The 17,245-nt window shown below is 38.1% G+C and overlaps 2 protein-coding genes across 36 annotated transcripts in view; both read left to right on the top strand.

The window, feature by feature from the left end:
* Nucleotides 1–2,718, top strand: part of CNTN3 (contactin 3) — a 370,445-nt gene extending 367,727 nt beyond the window's left edge. For all 35 annotated transcript variants that reach the window (XM_021069237.2, XM_084989060.1, XM_021069229.2 and 32 more), the window contains one exon: nt 459–2,718. In XM_021069237.2, the coding sequence (XP_020924896.2) occupies nt 459–559 (101 nt within the window). In that variant the 3' untranslated portion in view covers nt 560–2,718. The remainder of the gene's footprint in view (nt 1–458) is intronic.
* A 6,069-nt stretch (nt 2,719–8,787) lies between these two features.
* The window catches only part of LOC146397396 (uncharacterized), an 88,460-nt gene continuing 80,002 nt past the window's right edge, over nt 8,788–17,245 (top strand). Inside the window, exon 1 of the mRNA XM_084989067.1 lies at nt 8,788–9,135. Within this exon, the coding sequence (XP_084845193.1) occupies nt 8,906–9,135 (230 nt within the window). The 5' untranslated portion in view covers nt 8,788–8,905. The remainder of the gene's footprint in view (nt 9,136–17,245) is intronic.

Raw genomic sequence — 17,245 nt, 5'->3', positions numbered from 1 at the left:
TCTCTAAGAAAAGAGAGCTTTTATTGATTGCTTTTTTAAAATGATGTTTTATATTCTTCATAATAATTCTGAGAAATGCACAAAAGAGAAACCAACACAGATTTTCTCAACCCTTCTCCAACAACGCTTTCTTTAATTAAATCATTGAATTATCTCAAAATTGTCTGTAATGGCGTCTAATTGTTTTCAAAATGATGAAGTTGTTTTTCCAATTTCAATTAAAGTGAAATAATACTCGATGAACAAAGCCCAGAATTGTTTAAGAAAATTTAAGTACATCAGGGTGTTTACATATCCGCTTGGCAAATAATGCTTGCTACATTGATAGAGACAATGAGGGCTAATGATAACTTTTGGTAGTAGGTTAGGTTTGATTATGATAGGAGAGACCTTGGTTTTGTCTTGGTTATTTAAATTGGTACAATTCTTATTAACGAGTTATTTATCATCTTTGACAGATATGGATGCAAGAGGTTGCACTTCAGCCATCTGCATTGTCCACCCTGTATCAAGCTCTATCTCCTTAGTACTCTTCTTTATTGTGAACGCTCTGTGGTGATATTCCTTTTTTTTTTCTTTTTCTTGACGAGAAAGTTAATTGGTTACAAAAAAAAAAAAAGTGCTTTCATGAAATGCAATGGTTATGCATGTTTTTTTCCAAGTCTGTATTTTTAACTTTATACATAAGTAAAATATGAATATAATAAAAAAAACCAGTAAATCCTTTGAGGGAAATCTGAAATGCCTTAATATTTACTTGATAAACCAAAGGAATTTACATATTACATACTTAAGATTTTTGATGGAGGCATCCTTAAGCTATGAGTTTAAGCACTGCCTGCGGAAAAAGATTCACTCAAGTGCTCCAATGTGGACACACCCAGACATACTTTTGTTGTGTTTTTTTCATGTAGAAAAACTCATTTAATTCAGATGATCTGTTCCCATTTTAACAGCATTGTTTGGAAGACATAATTTGTATTATTTTAAAATGCTCGTTTGAAATATGCAAAGGTGAAAAGTTCATTAAAAATTACCCTGTTTGGGAGTTCCCATCATGGTTCAGCAGTAACAGACCTGACTAGTATGTATCCATGAGGATGTAGGTTCAATCCCTGGCCTCACTCTGTGGGTTAAAGATCTGGCATTGCCATAAGCTGTGGTGTAGGTCACAGACATGGCTCAGATCCCTCATTGCTGTGGCTGTTGTGTAGGCCACAGCTGCAGCTCCAATTCAACCCCTAGCCTGAGAACTTCGTATGCCATGGGTGCAATCCTAAAAAGACCAAAAAAATAAAATTTAGAAGAAGGTGCATGTAATTCAAAAGAATGTTATTGGGAGATGTACCCTAGGCTTTGGGAGAGCATTGTTTTTGTTCAGGTATCTTGCTGAATGGTTGGAAGACTCTACAAATCACTTGGCTCACTCTGCTTCTCAGTTACTCATCCATAAAATATGGAGACAATAATATTCTTCTTATCTCCCTCTGTCCCATGAATTACTTGCTGAAAGATAAAGAAGGAAATGTGATAGTGTTTTTTTTTTACCCCTAATACACTAGGCCTGTGCAAAATATTAGTATGAATTTATTTAATCATGTTAAAGTCATGAGAATCAGCCACATTTTTTAAAGTTTGCCTCCCATTCTAGGTAATGCTTTCTTTTTTATTTAGTGATACTATACAATTGAAATGATCACATTTTATCCTTTCTCCAAAGTTTTAAAAAGTGAAATAAAATAAAAAGCAATCGTTTTCCTTCACACCTGTGAATAAGCTTTCAGGTTTTATTAAAACATGATGGAGAAAATAAGGAATGACCTGAATCTTAACCCAAATATTAAACAAAACTCACATGGTCCTTCATTTCCAATTTCTGATTCCATTAAGGGACCCTCTCTTTTTGGGGATGGTGGAGATGGTTTTTTAATGAAATCCAGCCTTCTTATCAGAGTGAGTCTGGCAGGCTTTTTAGTTCCTGAGTTATATTCGTAATAGGATCATGGCAGCACTGCTGACTTTGATATGTATGACTCAGTCTCTCTCAGTCTTTGGTGTTCAAAGGATTGTCGAAGACATGACTTCATAGCAATATGTAAAGAATATATGAAAATCAGCAGATTGAGGGTTAGACATTGCAAAATCAAATTTTTTACCTCTTTCCTAACAATTTCACATTTTGCAGGAACTTGTTCTTCTTTGCAAAGATACCTAAATTTGAAACCAACAGATATCAACAGAGAATACACATTAGCAAAATTCTGATATTACGATGAAGTGTTACTTTACATTTAAATATTACATTAAGATAACATCATTATACACGAAGGAAAAAAATATTTATAACTTTCTCTGCAAGGTCTGTAAATATTGTATATATCTAGAACAAATCTGAATGACAGGTAGATTTCATATGACCATTGTTATTTTGGGTCAAAAATTGAGGAAACACTTTCTCCAATACCTGTATTTTATGCTACATGTAATGGAGTTGTACCTTTTTATTATTTGGTAATTCCTATAATATGTTCCTATACTTTTCACTTTCAAGATGATTGCTTTATTGTTTCATGGCATTTCTAAAAATATATCTCTATGAGATAAGCACTTTTTTCATACTGAAAAGTATAAAGTTTATCTTTCAATTCCTGTGTGTGTATCCTATGGTTATCTGTATGTATTATTTTTTATTATTCTAATAAAATTTATAAAATCAAATGCCTATGCATTATTAGTTGTTTTATATTCACCGTAATAGTAATGTTACCATTTTTTGTGTTTTTCAGCCTACTTTTAATGTTTCCATCTTTTAACCTTTTTTTTTTTAGACCCTATTGACTGAGTAGAATCAGCACTTTGAGACAATGCCCATCTATTCAAGGTATTTTAGCTCTGGGGATGGGGGAGTAAAGGAAAGCAGAAAATTCACTTTAGAGAATTATGGTATCTGGTTTCTTCTGACTTTATTTGGTTGATGTGGCTACTCCCACTTAAAAAAAAAAATTTATTGGAGTATAGTTGACTTACAATGTTGTGTTAGTTTCAGGCGTACAGCAAAGTAAATTAGTTATGCATATACATATATCCATTCCTTTTTAGATTCTCTTCCCATATAGGTTATTACATGGTTTTGAGTAGATTTCCCTGTAGTATGGAGTAGGTCCTTGTTACCTATCTATTTATATAGTAGTGTGTGTATGTTAATCCCAACCCCCTAATTTATCCCTCCCCTTTCCTATTACCCCTTTGGTAACCCATAAGTTTGGTTTCAAAATCTTTGTCTGTTTCTGTTTTATAAGTTACTATGTACTATTTTTTATTAGATTATACATATTAGTGATTTCATGCAATATTTGTCTTTCTCTCTCTGACTTACTTCACTTAGTATGGTAATTTCTAGGGCCATCCATGTTGCTAACAATGGCAGTATTTTGTTCTTTGTCATGGCTGCTAATCCCACTTTTTCTTAAGATTAGTATCACCCTATCATCTCTTTTTTTGACTTTCTCCTTGGTGTCAGTATTAGAGACTTGGTTCTGAACAATCTTTGTGGTATAATAGATTCTAAATGTTTGCAAACACATACTAGGAAAATATTAGTTTTTAATTAGCAAAGAGTGCTAAATGTTATGGTTGTGAAAGGAAAATCAGAGCTAAAATAATAATTCAGTCATTTTCTCTACATGAAAATTCAAAGATATATTTAGAAGCAGGAGAATTAAATGGGGAGAGTATGTGTAGGGGTTGTGGCAGGGTGTGAGAGCATGCATGAGTGTGTGTGTGCATGTGTGTGTGTTTGTGACTTTACATGTAAGTCTAGTTATGCTTCGTGCATTAGTGCACCCTAATGAGAGGCAGAGACCTGGGGAATATGCAGACGCAGATTATACCACCAAAATGGGGGGGCCACAATGTCCTCTCCCAGGGGCATTTGACAGGGAGAATCAGAGGCCAGTGTTGGAATTCCCATTGTGGCTCAGCAGGTTAAGAACCCAACTGTTATCCAAAGGATGCAAGTTCATTCCCTGGCCCCACTCAGTGGGTTAAATATCTGGCATTACCCTGAGCTGTGGTGTGGGTTGCAGATGCAGCTTGGACCGTGAGTTGCTGTGCCTGTGGTGTAGGCCTGGGACTGCAGCTCCAATTTTTTTTTTTTTTTTTTTTTTTTTTGTCTTTTGTCATTTTAGGGCTGCACCCACGGCATATGGAGGGTCCCAGGCTAGGAAAATATTAGTTTTTAATTAGCAAAGAGTGTTAAATATTATGGTTGTGAATCAGAGCGACAGCTGCCAGCCTATGCCACAGCCACAGCAATGCAGGATCCGAGCCTCGTCTTCGACCTACACCACAGCTCATGGCAACGCTGCATCCTTAACCCAAGGAGCAAGGCCAGGGATCAAACCTGCAACCTCATGGTTCCTAGTCAGATTTGTTTCCGCTGCTCAGGGAACTCCTGCAGCTCCAATTTGACTCCTAGCCTGGGAACTTCTATATGATACAAGTGGGGCCCTAAAAAGTCATAGTACCTTGATCTGAAGGTGGCCATCACCAATTAGTAGCCATGTGATCTTGCTCAAGTTCCATGATTTCTATAAGCTGCCATCTCCCTGTCTGCAGAATGGGACCATGGTGTCATTATCCTCATAGCATTGTCAGATCTTCAGTGACTACTAAACTCCTTTGTGCTGAAGTTTCTTCTTTTATGAAAATTGAGGTTGGTGGTGCTACCTTCTTAAAGGGTCTGGGAGTTACTAAATAAGATGATGTGTGTGAGTGCTTAGAACCATGTCTTAGCATTATTCGTCCCATCAGCAGGTGACACTGAAAGAAAAAAACAACCTTTGAAGGTGACTTTGTTTTAGTATGTTTAGCGTTTTTTTTTTTTTTTTTGAGCTCTTTCTTTTTAAAATGTCATTCATAATTTTAAAATTTTATTTATTATTTTATTTTATTTTTATTAGAGTATAGTTGATTTACACTATTGTATCAATTTCTGCTGTACAGCATAGTGACCCAGTCATATGTATATGTACACACACACACACATTCTTTTTCTCATACTATCTTCCGTCATGTTCTATCCCAAGAAATTGGATATAGTTCCCTCTTCTACTGAGAAGAAAGCTATGTGATTCCAGGAGTTCCTAGAAGAGAGAATATTTGATTCTGGTATCAGATTATTTTTCCATGGGAATGTAACCTTGATCCTGTTAAACACATCTTCACCCTACATGTGCCAGCTTCTGAGTTAAGTACTTTCCTTTTGCTAAATCAATTTTTACAGCAATCCTCCTAGTTAGGTACTGTTATCAAACCCATTCTATACATGAGGCAACCAAAGCTCAGAAAAACGAAGACACTGTAAAGGTCATCCTAGCAAGGGCATAGTTAAAAGGAACTCTAACCTAGGCAATCTGGCTACAACCCCTGAATCTGAGGTGTGATTAGGTTTTTTAGTATCTCTCAAAATCAGATCTACTAGATTCATAGATTCTGAATAAGCATCTCTGATGAAAATCTGTAATATAATTTGTTCTGCCTTTATTATTGATCATAATTCAAACCTGAGAACCAAACACCTGGGAAGACTTCTTTTGCTTACTATAAATTTTGATATTCTCTAATCCTAACATGGAAAGCTTTCAAAGCTAAAACTAACCCCACTTCAGAATTTTTTAAGTAAAAATTATAAAAATATTTGTCTGTTTTAAAAACATTTGGGGGTATGTTTAATTTTCACTGTATATTAAAAAAATTGACAGTTTCTGATTTTCAGTAATGTTACCATTTTCAATGAAAACCTAAAAATATAATTTAATTAAAAAAAATGATTAGAATGTTACAAGTTCTTAGTTGCAATTAAAATCACCCCTGCCGTTTCATGTTCTTATAATGCCATCTCTTTTTAAATTTAAAATTAATCTTAATTGGGTTCACTTTTTTCTGAAGTATTTTACCCTTTTAAAAAATGAAAAGTGTGCCAATATTCATTATCATTTGGATACACTTCAGTAAATATTGGAGGGAAAATCACCCCAGCAGCAATTACAAATTTAGCAAGTAGTAAATTGTACCATTCCTTTGAAAGAAACTATGTAAACAGACAGGAATATGATTCGTTTAAATGGTTACATTTTTCTGATGTTTTTATTTGAACCCCGTGCCTTAATTTACCATGTCTTGCTTTACATGTAGGCGATAATTACCTCTTGACCCCACACATGTAATAAATGCACTGATACAGAATTAAATTGATAAGAAAGGGTGCTTCTATTACTGGTCAACGTTCATTCCTGTTCTTTATTCTTACTCTGCCTGCTGAAATTATCTTAGAGCCTGATGATTCTGCCTTGATCATTAATACTGTGGAGAAGAGAAAGAATTAGATCCTGTATAATTGGATGTTACCTGAGAAAACTCAGGAAAAAAAAAAAAAAAAAAGAGGCAAATAATAAGAATGGCAAATTAGCAGAATTATTTTGTCATTAGACAGTAGAATGGGGCAGATGAATGTGAATGACAACGCTAATGTAAAGTATGTATCTAGACTGGCTAATGAGGAAGGAAGGGTCCATTCACTATGACTGGTGAACTGGCCTTTCTAAATCATCCAGGCAAAAATGGCTGCCCTTCCAAAGCAAAAGTGCAAGATCACATATAGAAATGCTCATTGGGATATAAACTGTGGCACAGTGACTACACTCATTTGTGTCTCATTTATCCGTGCAGTACCTACTTATTGAATGAACTCAGTGAATTAGTCACTATTTTGTCTTATCTTCTGCTATTTTGCTTGCTTAATTTTTCCTCCTCTGCTGCCCCAGGAGATGTTAAGATATGATGATTAGGAGAATAAGAGGTATTTAAAACTGTGTTTAAAATGATGATAAGCAGTAGATCATCTGAACCAGGAAAGTTGGCCAAATTGGGAAGAAGGCTGTAACGCATCGTGGTTAAGAGCATTTGTTTCCAGGCATACACCTGGGTTGGAATCCTAGCCATGTTCCTAAGTAACAGTGCTACCTCGGACAAGCGGGTTAATCTTTGTAAGACGCAATGCTTATCTCTAAAAAGGCACCAGTGGAGGATGGAGGGCATAATCTAATCACAGAAATCTTTTATCATAGTTGGTTAATGAGTACTCAACAACAAAAGTCTAATAATTTAATAATATAATTATTGGGTTTTTACTGCTGAGTTATTCTTCAAGGGTTACTTGTCAAATACCCATAACAGTATTTACCTCAAAGGGTAGTTCAGGAGTTCTCCTGTGGCTCAGTGGGTTAAGGATCCAGCACTGTCACTGTGACAGCTTAGGTCCCTGACCCAGGAAATTCTACATGCCATGTGGTGTGACTTCGATCCCTGACCCAGGAAATTCCACATGCCATGAGCATGGCAAAAAAAGGGGGGAGGGGTTAGTTCATCAATTCATCCAGAATTTCAGACACTGGTCTTGGGACAAGAGATAGAAGAAAAATGTACCCTCTCAAGAAGCCTACATGCAAGTAATAAAGCAGAGGAAGAGACTAGAGAGTAATTTGAGGATGAGAAAGATATTTTAGAATATATGCTCAAGTAGCAAGAACTAAGGTAATGTTTATAGATCTTATAGCACAACACGGGGCACTCATAAGGTATTCAGCCTCTGCTGGTGGCAGTCCTTATTCTCTCAAAGCAAGATCCAAATGGAAAATAGCTCAGACGTTGCCACAATGAAAGCTAGTAATACTACTCAGAGGATGTTATGCAGAAAGATCTTACATCTTGGACTAAAATCTTCACTGCTTCTAAATGAGGCTCATTTTTGACTTCATACTTGTCCTTTACAAATTACAGTAATTTAACTGAAACCAAGTTCCTTGACCTGGTAAAGCTGATCTAAGCTACAGAGAAGGTTCTAGATGTTAGTCTGAAGAACACGAAGGGCTGAGAAATTCTAGAGAGCCTTGGCACAGAGGAATGTGTTGAGTAAAAGGAAATCATGTTCAGTGTCCAAGAACTGCCCCATGTTGAGAACAGTGCTTAGTTTAGTGTTCTTACCTAGAGCAGGTCACCCCTCACTGCCAGGACCACTTCCCGCAAGTGACAGACCAAGTCCTGCCACAACCAGAAGTGCCAGAGTTCTTTGGTTAGTGCTACCATGTGAAGAAGAGCCTTCTCACCTCAGAAATTAATCACCTGTGTCCTAATTTGCAGCACCTGACTAGGCCCTTTTTGTAGGAAGGAAAGCCACTCTCTCCTTGGGTTTCCCCTCTTCAGTAAAAGAAGATGCTAAGAAATGCAGAATGAGAGGAAAAAGTTCTAGCTGCCTCCTGTCTTAGCTCAGGGGAGTTAATGAAATGACCTTGAAGAGAGAAAACAATAGATATCACAATAGATGTAGGTCAAAACTTGAGTCTAAAGAAAAGGCAAAGGGGAAAGTAAGTGCTAGGCATATTTTCCAATCTAAGAGGAATTGCAAACTTTTCACTTAGTTTCATGGACATTCACCTTTTCCTGAAAGGTCATTCAATACCTTCAAAGAGAATTTTCTTTAAAGTGACATGAACCCATGCTTCTACCCAGAGACTTGTGAAGCCCTGAGGAGGGCATTCTGCTAACAGCCCTGTCCCTGTTCAAAAGGCAGCTAGTGGCTATGGGTGTTTGTGAAGGTTGATGAGCCCCAGCTGCTCAGGAGAGAAGAGGAGACTTAGAAGGCTGCTGGGCCACTGGAAAGCACTGGCTGCAGAGTGTCTGTGGGACGAGCTTCCAAATCTGAGCTACACACTGGTGGGAAAAAAAAAAGATGCAGAGTTGTGAGCTGAGCCAGCCGCTTCAGTAGGCGTGTCTTAGAAGGGATGGGAGAGGAGGGTTTGGCAATTGTGAAAGGTGATGATGTGCTTTGCAATCGGAAAGATTGTTAATGCCTGAATCTGCTTTTCGCTTGCTTGGGGCTTTCAAACAAAGTGGTTACATCTCTAAACTCCTTTCCTCACCTGTAAAAAGGAGGTGGGAGGTGCCTCTTGTGATAATTACATGGAATAACACGCAGAATGTGCTTCTAGCTCTTCCTGAGGAAGAAAGCCCTCAACATTCTGAACTGAGAGCCGATTTCTGCTTCTCTCCAGTCCCAAATATTGCAGGAGTGAGAAGGTTAGTGCTAATTTCTTAGTACATGAATTTGTCTTCCAGAGTGTATCATTTTCATTGGTCCCACTTATAGAGTGGCTGGCTACTCAAAGTAAAAACTGATAGAAAAAACACCCTATTACTCCTTTCATACAGCTTTTTCTCAGATTCAAAATGGAGATGAGTTCCCATCGTGGCTCAGTGGTTAACGAATCCGACTAGGAACCATGAGGTTGTAGGTTCGATCCCTGGCCTTGCTCAGTGGGTTAAGGATCCGGTGTTGCTGTGAGCTGTGGTGTAGGTCACAGACACGGCTCGGATCTGGCATTGCTGTGGCTCTGGCGTAGGCTGGCGGGTACAGCTCCGATTCAATCCCTAGCCTGGGAACCTCCATATGCCACAGGAGCGGCCCTAGAAAAGGCAAAAAGACAAAATGGAGATGAAAAGGGGAAAGTCTTCTTTCTTTGACTGGCTCAGAACAATTTCCCCAAATGGCCATGCATAAATAACATTAAGGCCCTGCATCCATTGTTGTTCGATTCCAATTAATTTTCCTTGAAAGTAAATGGTATTTTAAGGGGAAAAAATTGCATCAAAAATATTGACAATTTTCTCCCTCATTTCTAAGAGAACATTCTGATCTCAGTGTTTTAGTTATTTTAAAACCTTTCCATACAGATAAAACATAAACTTGACTCTTAGATACCTTCACAGTTTTCTGAGTAAAACATGCATGACATCCTGGAATGTCTTCAGCCTCATTCTTATTTATGAGATGTTTTAGAGAATGTGAATAAGGCTCTAAAGTGAAAACGGAGTTTAATCATGACATCGTGGATTTTTAGGCGTCCTAATTAAATGTAGTGATCGGGATAATTTTTTTTTTTCATGGACAAACTTCAGGTCACTTTCCCCACTGCTGGAAAATCCCAGGAAGCTTTTCAGCCACTAAACTTGGGATTGAACGTCTTTGAGGGCCTCCCCACCAGCATCTACTCCTGATTCTTGGCTCTTGAAAATTTCCTGTTTCCTCAGCCGAGTTAGACCCTGTGCCCAGCTGTTTTTGATGTCTGGATCATCTTGATGTCACAGAGTATTTAAAAGTACCCGCCTGTCCCACAATTTTCTGTATTAAGACATCAGAAGTTATTACCTAGATACTGGTGCCATGGCAGAGCATGGAGTATACATGGAAGTAACTATTCTCAGAATGATCTCTAAGAAAATTTTAAAAAGGAGGAGTTTGTTTTCAGGTCTTTTTTCTGTATTAGAGAGCTTCAGCATCAGAATCAGGCTTCTTCTCAGCTGTCTTGAATCAAAGTCCCTTAGGCTATGGAGTTCCTGCTGTGGTGCAACAGGATTGGCAGCTTCTCTGCAGCACCAAGACACAGGTTAGATCCCTGGCGGGGCACAGTGGGTTAAAGGATCCGAAAAGCCTACAGCTGTGGGGTAGCTCAGATCTGATCCCTGGCCCTGGAACTCCATATGCTGAAAAACAAACAAAAAGCCCCCAAAAAATCTCTCTCTCGGGATAAGGCAAGGAATCTATAGATCATTGTCTAATGAGCTGATTAAAACGAACAAGCTGATTTGCCATCCCATGTTCTAAAGTACAAACTAGTGAAAAATATCCAAGACAGGACAAAAACATTTCTTAATAAGACAAATAATGCGTAAAGTCAAATCAGACATCATGATTAAGGTCTTTGAAAGAATGAATCTAATTAAAACACTGCCTGTTAGACTTAGGAATTTATAAACTGAGATTTACATCAGAATACTTCCTTAGTAGTGTAAGAAGGATATTCATTGTTGTCTGGGGAAGAAAAAAAATTAAGAAAAATTTAAATATCCCCCAGAAGGAAAGTGATTAAATACGATATGATAAATAGATGCTGTGGATTAGCATGTGGTGCTTAAAAAGAAATCTGCAAGTAAAGATATAGGCAAGACAAGCTGTTGCTTCCAAACATCCTCAGGAGCTTCCTGTGTGTAATCAGAAACAGGTGGAAGACAGGAGCAACTGAGGAAAAGGCAGACTAATCCAGATTGCTAGATAGCAGTTTAATAAGCAAGAGAACTTATTTAGAAGGAATCTTCTCTTGGGCAGCTGCAAGACCAATAGATCTCCATACTCATCAGTCAAATGTTAAATGTTTATATAGAGCTGAACATTTATTTACAAAAGCATGGGTATACATTTATTTATAAAAGCATAGGTCTGGAAGAAAATGGATGAAATCAGTAATAGCAGTTACTTCTGGAATGACATGGCCTTTCCGGAATTAGGTGTATATTTAGCCTTATCCAGTGCTATTTCTGTTAAAAAAATTCATCTCAATTAAAATAATGTACTGCATACTTTATTAATTGCTCAGGTATATATAAAAAACAAAGTAGTAAAATTTCTGTAGTAAAGTTATGGAAAATAAGCAGTCTCATGGGATATAATTATAAAGCATTCTGTTTTTGTCTTACCACTTTTTAATTATCTTTTTCACAGTTTTAGTGAGCTGTAATTGACATATAGCACTGTGTCAATTTAAGGTGTACAGCAAACCAATTTGACTTACAAATATGAAATGATTACCACAAGTTAACCTTCATTATCTCATATAGATATACAAAACCAAAAAGACAATTTTTTCCTATGATGAGAACTCCTAGGATTTTCTCTTTACACCTTGCATACATATCATATGGCAGTGTTAACTGTAGACATTACGATGTACGTTACATCCCTAATGCTCATTATCCTAACTGAAGTTTGTACCTTTTTACCACCTTCATCCAATTTCTCTTCCCTCCTCTTTTGCCTCTGGTAACCAAAAATCTGGTCTCTTTGTTTATTTTTTTCCCCTTCGGTTCTATACATAAGTGAGATCATAAAGCACGTGTCTTTCTCGGACTTATTTCATATAGGATAATGCCCTCAAAATCCATCCCTGTTGTTGCAGATGGCAAGATTTCCTCATTTGTTATGACTCAGTAATGTTATATATATATCATCTTTATTCAGTCATCTCTTGATGGACCCTTAGGTTGTTTCCATACCTTGCCTATTGTAAATAATGCTGCTGTGAACATCTCTTCAACATAGTGCTTTGGTTTCCTGAAGATAATTCCCAGAATTTAAATTGCCACATCGTATGTTATGTCTAATTCTAATTTCTTGAGGAAGCTCTCTACTATTTTTCATAGCAGCTGTACCAGTTTACAAACCCATCAACAGTGCACAGAGGTTCACTTTTCTGCAGATCCTCACCAGCATTTATTATCTCTTTAACTTTTGACTACAGCCATTCTGACAAGTGCATTACCCTGTTGAATGTATCTTATGATGCCACTATTTCTCTACTCTTGGATATAATTTAGGGTAAGTCTAATAACATGTCAGATCATTTTCATGTTTGTGTGTGTATATGTTCTTAATGTTTGATAATTAACCTCTTCTGCTAAAATTAATACAAATAAAACAATACAAAATCACATCTGCTGTGGTTTAGCAGTCTCAGTGGGAGAACTGGACATAGTGCCTCTGTTTTCTTCATCTGAAACTTCCGTTTCTTTGCCTTCTCATTAACCATGGCCTTTGATAAGAGAAAAACCTAAGGAAGTGGGAAGAGACTTGGTGTATCTATTTCCTTGGTTTTCGAAAGGGAGCGGACTAAAGCTGGTTGCAAATTTCTCTTTCTTTCCTCCCTCCTTCCTTCCTTCCTTCCTTCTTTTCTTTAGGGCCGCACCCGTGGCATTTGGCAGTTCCCAGGCTAGGGGTTGAATTGAAGCTGCAGCTGCTGGCCAATGCCACAGCAACAGCCATAGCAACGCAGGATCCGAGCTGCGCGTGCGACCTACAGCACAACTTACGGCACTGCCAGATCCTTTAACCCACTAAGTGAGGCCAGGAATGGAACCACTTCCTCATGGATAGTAGTCAGATTTGTTACCACTGAGGCACAAGGGGAACTCCAGGATGGCCGCAAACTTCTGACACACCCAATCATGAGATGGAGTCTGTTTCCCTTTCTCTCGCATCTGAATGGGCCAACAGCTGCTTTAACCAGTGGAATGTGATGGACATGATACTAGGCCAGCTCTGGGCCTGTCCTATAAAAGGACTGGCACCTTCCACATGACTTCTTGGACCTTTAAATTGCCATGTAAGAAATGACTGTCCTCAGAAGCACCACGCTCAGGAGAATCCCAAAGTCCAAGGAGAGTTTACTGAGGTCCCTTTCCTGGGTTCTTTGGAGGCATTATGCCCGTCCACCTCCCCATCCTCAGGAATTCTTACTAACTACTTTGACTAAGGAAATTTACTGGCCCACACTTGTCCTCATGTTAAACCTTGTGGATCTGTTCAAAGCTAATTTTTGCTAAGCTTAGTTGGCTCCTCAGGTGGCAGTGGCGAAAAAAGTTCCCTCTCACATGGTGTATGTATTATTCAAGTAAATGTGAACACTTAGGCACTCATTGTCCCCACAAACTTCAAATTTATGAACTATGCCAAGGTAGCGGCAAAATCTTTTATGCAACTCCAACTCAGAATGGCTAGACAATTTGTCCTTGACATAGTTCTGTGAGGGAAACATGTTACTGAATCAAACTTGATCCGCTCACCAACACGCAGCAAAACAAATATCTGGTTGTGGTGAAGGCAAGTACACCGTTTACTGTAGGCACCCTACAAGGAGCCCAGGCAGCTCATGCCCTGAAAACTGGTGCTCCTCAATGGGTTTCAGGGAAGCATTTTTAAAGGCAAGTTGAGGGAGAGGAGTCACAGGGTGTGTGATCAACTGGTCCACAATTCTATGATTAGTTGATGGTGAGGTAAAAGGGTGGTGTCACAGGGGTTAACACTATCAATCCTCAGGCTCCACCGCGTCTGGCGGCTATGTTTCCATGGTCATCAAGTAGTTTTGTTTGGTGGCAGTTTTAGTATCTGTAAAATAAATCGGTAATGTGCATCAGATACTGTTATCTCTGTACTTCAGGGAGGAACTAAAGATTCTGTGACTACCATATGGCTGATATGCTATTTAAATTCTTACTGCTTTTCCTGGCTCATTGGCTATTTTTGCCTCTACATGTAGTCATAGCCTTTCAATCATTATTTCTTGAGCCAGGTTTTTCTGACTCAGGATAAGCCTGGGAAACTACAGCTTTTCTACAAACAGAAAGCAGGCAGATGATTTAGGGGGAGGAGTCTGTGGGGGGTCCTGCATGGTTACAAACATACCAATCTAGCTTGTCCTCAAAATATGGGTGATACATAAAGTGGTCTCCTTGAAGCCCCTCTTTTAAACTTAGATAAAGAGGAAGAAACCATTTTCTTCCCAGTTCAGTGGAATAAAACACTGTGATGGTAAAACCCAAATCCTCTTCAAAAATCTTATACATTTGTATATCGTATACTCTATAAAAATATTGAATTACTATATTGTACACCCCAAACTTAGATCAGGCTGTAGGTCAACTGTGCTTCAATAAAACTAGTTATTTTTTTAAAAATCTTTCTCTTTTTTCTGACCCTTAAACTTCTTATGCTTCTTTAGCAGGAGTCAGAAGTTTTAATTATAAAGTCTTGTTTTGCCCCATTCTGCTTTGCAAATTTCATGTGGTGGTTGAGCTCCACACTCTTAAAACGTGGATTGTGTTGTCCTCAGGTCTCATCTCAGATTTGTTTCAGATTTGGTTACCATAGCACAGTCTTTTCAGGGGTGGCTAGATCACATTTTCTATTATGGGCGCACAGGCATCACAGTGGGTGCAAGGATGTTAATCTATACAAGAACTTTAGGAGAGAAAATACTTTGTCCTTCCCAGTCCTTAGAGCCAGCAAGGTGGGCTCAGCTAAGATTGAAAATACAGGTTTTCCTCATTGGTTTAGACAGACAAATGCCTGAAAATATAAACAGAAAGTTTTCCTTTTCTAATCTTAAATCACTCTTGGAGTCAAATGAAACAGTGTTACAGAACAAATGTTGCTATGCCTGACACACAGTGAGGTCGAACAAACTAACCATCAGAGTTCTGAACAGAGAAAGGTTTACTGCCAAGCAAAGTGAACGCAACAGGTAGCTTGTGCTAAGACAGCCCTAGCTCCTCAATAATTTGGGGAAAGAAGTTTTTATAGGAAAAATTTGCTGTGAGGGGTGCAGAGCTTCTGATTGGTTGGTGGTGAGGTAATGAGGCGGTGCTCCAGGAATCTCTTGCTCAGCCTGAAGTTGCCATGCTCCACCTGGGTGGGGGCCTTAGTAGCTCAGAAGAACTGGAAAATGCTATTCTCTCTATTCCTTGAAGAGGAACCAGGATTCTGCCCCAAGCTACACTATTTTTTTTTTCTTTTTTCTTTTAATGGCTGCACCTACAACCTATGGAAGTTCCTGGGCCAGAGATTGAACCCAAGCTTCTGCTTCTTAACCCACTGTGCCACGGGGGAACTCCACACAGTATTCTTTCTTAATTGCTCCTCATTTGTCTCTGCATCCTCTTCCTTCCCTGGTTAGCAACTGCTGGACCCTGACCTTTGGAGCTCAGGGAAGGTCTAGGAGACCGAAGCCTTTTTCTTACAAATAAGAAAGAGGGGTACTGAAAGTGGTTGTACCTGGGAGGTACAAATGATGGCTCAGAATCCAGTTAATACCATAAAGCACAGGCCAAATTTGCATATGTAGGCAAAGAAGGTGGGGGTGAATGGCAGAGTTCCTTAAGGAGAGATTAGGTGACTAATCAGAAGTGGTCAAAGGGTTTTCTGAAATGCCTGCTTGGGAGGAGGCCCTGAAATCAAACTAATGTTACTAGATAGAGCCTAAGGAAAAGCTGTATAATGCAAAATCTCAGTGTCGTATATATATCTTTCTGTTTTACTTTTCTTTTTTCTAAAGAATATATATATATCTTATATCATTATGTATATATGGTATATGTATACCATGTGTACATTACATAATATATTTTATATTTAACTTTAAAACATTATATATTATATAATATACACTGTATTATATAAATTGTATATTACATATTATATAATAGTAATTTAATATAATGTATAACTATATCAAGTGCACATTATATAATAGATAGTCTTTATATTTATACTTTAACTTTTAGAAGTTTAAGCTCCAAAAATCTGGAATAACATAAAACCAGCATAACTGAAAAAGAGAAGAGAATATTGAAAACTGAACAGAGATGATAATGAAATTCAAGTAACTCAATGAATTTTATTACAGTTATAGTTGTACAACAATCATCACAACCCAATTGTATAACATTTCCATCCCAAACCCACAGTCCATCTCCCCACCCCCCAAACTGTCTCCTTTAGAAACCATAATTTTTTCAATTCTATGAGTCAGTATCTGTTCTGCAAAGAAGCTCAATGTGTCCCTTTATTTATTTATTTATTTACTTACTTACTTACTTATTGTCTTTTTGCCTTTTCTAGGGCTGCTCCCGCGGCATATGAAGGTTCCCAGGCTAGGGGTCTAATCGGAGCTGTAGCTGCCAGCCCTTCCCACAGCTACAGCAACCACAGGATCCAAGCTGTATCTGTGACCTACACCACAGCTCACAGCAATGCTGGATCCTTAACTCACCGAGAAAGGCCAGGGGTCAAACCCATATCCTCATGGATATTAGTCAGGTTTGTCTACCACTGAGCCATGATGGGAACTTGTGATTTACAGATGTTGAAGAATTGTATCCCTGGGATAAATCCCACTTCATCATGACGTACAAGCCTTTTAATGGATTTGGTTTGCTAGTATTTTGTTGAGGATTTTTGCATCTATGTTCATCAGTGATATTGGCCTGTAATTTTCTTTTTTGTGGCATTGTCTGGTTTTGGTATCAGGTGATGGCGGCCTCATAGAATGAGTTTTGGAGTGTTCCTTCTTCTGCTATTTTTTTGAATAGTTGCAGACTGATAGATGTAGTTCTTCTCTAAATGTTTGATAGAATTTGCCTGTGAAGCCATCTGATCCTGGACTTTTGTTTATTGGCAGTTTTTTAATCACACTTTCAATTTCAGGACTTGTGACTAGTCTGTTCATCTCTTCTATTTCATCTTGGTTTAGTCTTGGAAGATTGCTCTTTTCTAAGAATTTGTCCATTTCTTCTAAGTTGT

This window comes from Sus scrofa, chromosome 13 (assembly GCF_054392235.1).
Source record: "Sus scrofa isolate SSC_HxYL_T2T_F1_AM1 chromosome 13, Sscrofa_HxYL_maternal_Yorkshire_Landrace_v2.0, whole genome shotgun sequence".
In the NCBI taxonomy this organism is placed as follows: Eukaryota; Metazoa; Chordata; class Mammalia; order Artiodactyla; family Suidae; genus Sus; species Sus scrofa.
The sequence above is the reverse complement of the archived record's forward strand: the minus strand, read 5'-3'. Positions and strand labels throughout refer to the sequence as shown.